The 7,195-nt window shown below is 40.4% G+C and overlaps 1 protein-coding gene across 1 annotated transcript; it reads right to left on the minus strand.

The window, feature by feature from the left end:
* Positions 1 to 884: 884 nt before the first annotated feature.
* Positions 885 to 4,436, minus strand: LOC111694117 (tankyrase-1-like). The gene has a single exon (XM_023460924.1). The coding sequence runs from the start codon at positions 4,434 to 4,436 to the stop codon at positions 885 to 887; it is 3,552 nt and encodes a 1,183-aa protein (XP_023316692.1).
* Positions 4,437 to 7,195: the final 2,759 nt, after the last annotated feature.

The following is a 7,195-nucleotide window of genomic DNA, read 5'->3' on the forward strand; positions in this document are numbered from 1 at the left end:
AAAACTTTAGCTAGTGAACTTTTTATGTATCGAATGAAAGTTATATTTTCATTGTCAGCGTAAACCTCTAGTTTGGATTTATAGGTTTCAGAACCAATTTTAAAACTACAAGAGCTACAAATATGAAATTTATAATAGCATTTTAACTAGTAATTTTAAATCTACTTACCAAGTTTCAGAATCTCAGCTTATAAACTTTGTATTCATAAAATAAAAATTATATTTTCATTGTCAGCGTAAACCCCAAATTTTTGATTCGATCAGTTTCAGAGCTAATTTCAAAAATGAAAAGTTATAAATTTTAAATTTGAACAAACATTACAACTAGTCATTTTAAACCTAGTAAGTTTCAAATCTATAACTCAAGAACTTTTAATGTCATGAAAAGTGTTAATTTTCTTTAAACGAGGGTTCACAGAGTTGACACCTAGAATTTAATTAATTTTAAAATAGTAACTCAGTATACAAAATATTTGCAGACATTTAGTGTCAAACAAATGAAAAGTTTTCGTGCTATAAGTGTATTAATACTAATTAGACTTGAAAAATCCCAGAGAAGTTCCTTATCAGATCAAAAACGTCTAATTTCGAGAATGAAATCCTAAAACTGAAAAAATGAAAACATTGAAAGATTCATAACGAAGCAAATTAATGAATTAAATATTTTATTTTCGAATCCATTTATTCAAATAACATAAAAAATAATTTAACAATTAGGGTAATATTAATAATAATAATAATTTAGTAATTTAATAATAATTTGTATTTTAGCTGCCAAGCAAGTACACCACAAATCTTCATTGATCAGTTTCTCGATGATCGCATTTTACATAATTCAATTATCAGCCAGTCGTGTGCTAGCTCCAAGGCAGATATATCGTTGCTCAGCACATGAAAAATCCTGTCGATAGTTTCTCGCACAGATCCGCAACACGAGCCCGAATCGATCCTTCGAAACTGCTCCAATAATAATGCGAATATTCCTCGTTCACGAGATCGCGGTAGTTCTCGTATGAAAATAGTCGTTTTACTTCTTCGGATCGTAACCGGCTCAAATCGTAAAGCGACAAGCTCGAATGTACTGTTATCTTTTTCGCTATCATCACTAAATCCTCGTAATAGTACCAACATTTTCTAAGATCCACCGAAGTCTGGAACAATCCGTGCTCAGCGAAAAGTTTCATAATAGTCAGGGCGTCGCTTCGGCCCAGTTCGTATCCTCTCTTCTCGAGATTCTCAACAGTGGCAAGAAGGGCAGCAACGTACATCAATTTAAAATCCTGAATTTTAGAATACCAAGGAACGTTCTTGGCGAGGTAATCCTCGGTAGGAAAAACAAAGTTAGACAGATCAGCTCCGTGATCCAAGAGTACATTGACTGTATTCGGCAAGAGGCTAGCTACAGCCCATTGCAGTGGTGTTCGACCCGACGTGTCCCTGGCATCGACCTCTACCATCTGTTTCACTTCGTTGCAGGTCTCGAGAAACATCTCTGCCAAGTCATCGTCGTTTTTTCTCGTGCAAATAACATGGAGAGGTGTCGATCCCTTCGCATTGGGTAAATTTGGATTTGCGCCCCATCTGAGCAGCGACTCGGCCATTTTCCTTTTGCCGTTGCACAGAGCCAAATGCAACGGTGAATCACCTATCATATCCTGGGCATTGATCCGTACTACTTCATTTAGATCTTGGGCAATTTTGCAAAGTTCATCCACCATATTGTAATCCTCGACTGGGCTGTACCGCGCAGCGATAAAATGCAGAGGAGTCGATCCACCCGCGTTGGCTGCATTGGGATCGGCGCCTCTCATCAGCAGAAACGCGGCCTTCTGATTCGACCCCTTTCTCAGCGCCTCGTGCAAGGCCGTGTTGCCCTGCTTGTCTCGGGCATCGATCTGCCCCCTGCGACGAAGCTCCTCGGTAATAGCGACGAACAGCTGCGCATCTCGATCCTCGTCCCACAACAGGCTGATCAAATGCAGAGCCGTTCTTCCGGCTTCGTTGGCCAGACTGGGATCGGCGCCTAGTCTCAGCAACGCGTCGGCCTTTTTCTGTTTGCCGTGGCGTAGAGCCAGATGCAGAGGTGTGTCGCCCCACTCGTCTAGAGCGTCGACCCGCTGCTCGACGTCGCCGTTGATCTTGAACAATATCTTGGTCAAATCGTCGTCGTCGTCGCTCGTACATAAGATGTGCAGGGGTGTCATTCCGCCCTTCGAAGTCAAGTCCGAATCCGCTCCGCGTTTCAGTAGCAATTCGGCCACCTTCCGGAGTCCGTTGAGCACGGCCAATTGTAGCGGTGTTCGATCCCTCTCGTCGCGAGCGTTTACCCGCACCGACTGTAATCTCCGGTCGCTGATCTCGAAGAACGTCTCCGCCAAGTCGTCGTCGTGCTTTCTCTCGCATATCAAATGCAGAGGCGTCGATTCTTCGTAGTCGGCCAGATTTGGGTCGGCGCCTATTTGCAGCAACTCCAGGGCCACCTTTTTATTGTCGGCGAGTAGAGCCTGGTGAAGCGGAGTCTTACCCGACTCGTCGCGAGCGTCGATCTCGATCTTCATCTTGCTCATGTCGTTCTTCGTAAAGAATATCTCCACCATATCGTCATCTACTTGTTCCGAGCTAATCAAATGCAGAGGGGTCGATCCACGCGGGTCGGCTAAATTTAGATCGACGCCGCTTCTCAACAGCCATTCGACCGCCTTCTTGTTATTGGCGAGCAGAGCGTAATGCAGGGGCGACCGGCCCGACTTGTCTCGGGCGTCTAACTGCTTCGCTCGCTTGATCTCGCCGTTGAAGAATAACTCGAGCAGATCGTCGTCGACCCCTTCCCAGCAAATCAAGTGCCAAGAAGTCAATCCGTAGTTATCGGCTTTATCGGGATCCGCGCCATTCGTCAGCAGCAGTCGGACCAAGTTTTTGCGGCCACGAGACAGAGCTAGATGTAACGGTGTCTGGCCCATCTCGTCACGGACGTCCAACTCCACCACCTCATTGACTGCTTCGTCGAAGAATATCTCCGCCATTTCATAGGCATCGTGGCGCGCGTTGCAAATTAAATGCAGCGGAGTCGAGCCATCGTTGTTGGCTATATTCGGGCTGGCACCTCTTTTCAGCAAAAGTTTGACCGCCTCCTCGTTATCAAACTCCAGAGCCAAGTGCAGCGATGTTCTACCCAAGTTGTCCTGAGCATCGACTCGTACCGTCTTCTGCATCTCGTCGTTCATCCTGAAGAACCACTCTAGAAAATCACCTACGTCGTCTCCCAAGCAAATCAGGTGCACGGGAGACAATCCTATCGAGTTAGCGTCGTTCGTGTCGGCGCCGTGTCTCAGCAACGATTCAACCATCTTTTTATTGCGTTCGAGGAGAGCCCGGTGTAGTAGTGTATTACCCGATTTGTCTCGAATGTCCACATATACCTTTTTCTTGAGTTCGTTGCTGATCTTGAAGAATAGGGCTAAAAAGTCTTCGTCGTAATTTTTTTTATAAATAATATCTAGAGGTGTTGATCCCTTATTGTTGGGCGAATTGAGATCTACGCCTCTTCTCAGCAGGAATTCGGCCACCTCACGGTTATTATTGAGCAGAGCCAAATGAAGTGGTCTGTTGCCCCACTTGTCCTGGGCGTCGACCTGTACCTTATGCTGGAGGTCGTCGGTGATCTCGAAGAACATCTTCAGCAAGTCATGGCTGTCGTCTTCCCTCCGACAAATGACGTGCAAAGGTGTCATTTCCACTGCAGTGGCTGCGTTTGGATCAGCGCCTCCTCTTACCAGCAATTCAGCCGTCTTCTGGTGGCCGTTAAGAAGGGTCAAGAACAGCGGCGTGATTAAAAATTTTGGTGTGTAGCAATTGGGATTCTGCCCGAGCTCGAGGAATTTTTCGACGACATCGTCGCAGCCGTATTCACAAGCCACGTGCAGATGCGTTAGACCGCTCTCGACATCGATGTAATTTACCTCGAAGCTGTCGTATATTTTAAACAAATCAACGATGATGAGTTTTTCCTTGCGCCTAGCCGCAAAATGAATTGGTGTGGTGCGATGCGGTAATGGCTTGCCTTCTTCATCGAAGTTAGGTTGGTCTTTGTAGCCTGTCCTGATCACGAAGTCGATGATAGGTCCTGGCTCGATCGCGTTGTCATCGCAAATTACAGACTCCGAGAGTAGCCAATCGACATCGGCGGGACAAAAAAATTCTTCGAGATTTGGAAGTCGACCGTTCCAGTTGTTGACCAAACAATAAAATTGATGGAGAAATTCCTTGCACTCTTCTTCGCTTTCATAGTCGACTCTTTTACACATGGCCTTGAATTCTGCCAAGCTGTCTTGGTTAAGAAAATCCACGTGCTTGACTTCATTGCCGTCTATTTTGTTTCCTGCGTCGCCTTCGAAATGGAAACTTTCATTGGAATTTTTTTCAGACATATACAACATTTTGCACATTTCCACAATATAACACAACCGATTAGAATTGAAGATTTTTTAAAATTTTTTATGAAAATCACTCTGCAACCGGCACGATATTTCTTTGTTCACACTGCGACGTTGCAACGTGTACTGGCATTACATACGCTACGATTTTTATGAAGTGAATGAAAAACACGAGGAGCTATTCGCTCCCAGCATGTGGTGAGCAGCGCTCATGTGGCAGACTCTTGAACTTTACGCCAACTATCAAAACGTCAGAACTAATAATGATTTGAGTTATGAATCGCGATGAACGATATAAAAAACTGACTTTAAACAAGCATGGTGAAAACCTTCAGAAAAGAAAATGAAAATTATAAATATACCAAACAAACTTTTTTTTTAATTTGTGAAGTAAAAGAAATAATTTGAAATTGAAATGAATATGTCATTATTGGAAGAGAAGTTTGACTTATGTATATTGCTAAACAATATTGTCATTGAAATTTTGAAATTAATATTAAAATGGAGGAAGCTATTTTCCTTCATATAGATTAAATTTAATTTAAAATTCTCTAAATTTAAGTTTTATTAATTAAACCTTTTAAAATTAATTTTAATACAGTTTTTTGTTCATTTTACCATTTCTATTGTGAAACGTCAATAATATTGAAATTATTCATTTGAATTCAATGACTTTATGCTCAAAAATGAATCTAATGACAATGAGTCTCATTACCTTTAATAATTTGCTTATTACAATTTTCAAACTTTTATACAATTATTTTGATTTTCGTTTTATAGTTTTACAAATAAATAGGCACACGCCATCTAGTGGTGTAGGCTGAAATTAAATATGTTTCAATAAAGGCAAAAAAGAAATCAGCAGTATATAATTAATTTTTGATCAGAATTCAAATTTTAGAGAAGAATTTAATTTTTTTGTCATTTTGGTTCTAAAAATAATGTATGTGATTGCATTTTTGGTGTGATTGGAGAAGAAAAGCCTGTACTTATTAATTAATTTTCAAGGAAGATTTGATGTAAAAGCACTTTAGATAGAAATCAAATACCGATCACTTTAATTTTAATTTCTGATGATTTTATCTACATGAAATTTAAGGTTTTTTTAAAATATTATACTAATATCAAAAGAGACTGAAAGAGACTAAAATAAGTAAGTTGCAATACTTGTGATCAATGATCTAATGGTCAAAGTTGAAGAAGAATTGGAGAGAGAAAACATCGCAAGTCATGTGCATAGTTTATCTAAATTTAAAGACCAGTTTAGCAAAAGCTCAACATTTACTTTATCAATATTGGACAATAATTAGTCAAATTTCACAATAAAACAATAGTGATGTCAAGTGCTAAGATAATAAATCTGTGTAGTGCTTCATTAAAGCAATATTCTGATCGTGAATGGGTAAAAGCAAGACGTCTACAGTTATCAATTAATAAAATGTCCATACCATCATTATGCACAAACTTTAGCGGCGTGGCCGAGTTAGCTTATGTTTTGCTTATTTTTTCAGCGAATACTCAAAAAATGCCAGTCAAGAGCTCGGTATTTCTGCACTTTGAATGAATATCATAAACATTAACTTTATCACTACATGTAATTTTGAACTTAAGAGAGAAAATTAAAAATACCTTCTCGTAATTGAAAAATAACAGTCGTATCAAATTACATTATTGTAAGATTACATGCCCAGCAGTTGATTCTACTAATGCTACAAAAATTAACGAAAGATCGCGAAATAAACCAAATGAAAATTATACATGCTTACACATGTTACGCTTACAAGAGTAAAAATTGTTTTACGGTTTCTTATAATTAACGATTGTTTTTTACGAGCAAGCCGTATTGGCTTATATGGGAAGCGAGAGAAAGAGCACAAAAATAAACGAGGTAACGAGACTCGTTGGGGGGAAAAAAGTTCGCTACAAAAAAAAGGTTAGCAAAGAAAGAAACGAGAAAAAGAGGGAGAGAACGAGAGAGAGAGAGAGAGACAGAAGAGAAAAAAAGGTAACGAGTGCATTCGCATGCGCCCTTAAGGCATGTGTGTATAATACAGAAGTGATAATTTCGTGATTGAATACATCGAAGGTAGCTGAGAGAGTATAGGACCTCATACTGAGGGACCCCAGAAAGAGCTCGTGGCTCGTTGTCCGACTTGCTGGCAGACATACATACAGACATACTCATGGTAAAACATACATATATTATGACGCCATTAAAATGCCTGAGCTTTTTCGACTCGCAGAGAGAGACAGAGAGAGAAAGGCCATAATCGTTTGACACATAAACGATTTGGAAATTATATTCTCATTTCGCGCGCCTATCGGCGTGCCTCGTGATTATATATATTTTTCATTTTACGCAAATGCTCGTCTCGAGTTCGGAATAAGATATTATGCCACATTATCTCGAGTGACTCATCTCAATCTATACTTTTTCTACCGACTGTAGGCAAGATCTACCGATTCATCGATACAACGCAAATCTCAAAGAATAAATACCCAATAGTAATTTCACTGGTACACGCGAGCCACGTAAGAGCAACATAAGAGGTGCTACATTACATCGAGGGTGGATTTAATATATATAATAATGCGAAGTGTGATAAATGTCAGGGACTGGCGCATCGAGCGCAGCTGCATACGTACGTGTACACTTTACTCGCGACTGCGAGGATGATAAGTATCTCAGCGATAAATCAACTAATAAACAAACAGTTTCATATTGGCGCGCCTCCCTCACTCTCCCTTTGCTCTTTTAGCTC

The sequence above is a fragment of the Trichogramma pretiosum genome, unplaced genomic scaffold, assembly GCF_000599845.2.
Source record: "Trichogramma pretiosum strain Unisexual culture from Peru unplaced genomic scaffold, Tpre_2.0 scaffold56, whole genome shotgun sequence".
NCBI classification, from domain to species: domain Eukaryota; kingdom Metazoa; phylum Arthropoda; class Insecta; order Hymenoptera; family Trichogrammatidae; genus Trichogramma; species Trichogramma pretiosum.

Bases quoted from the DNA above. Each gene is read 5' to 3' on its own strand.
- LOC111694117 (XM_023460924.1), bottom strand. From the start codon at position 4,436: ATGTTGTATATGTCTGAAAAAAATTCCAATGAAAGTTTCCATTTCGAA.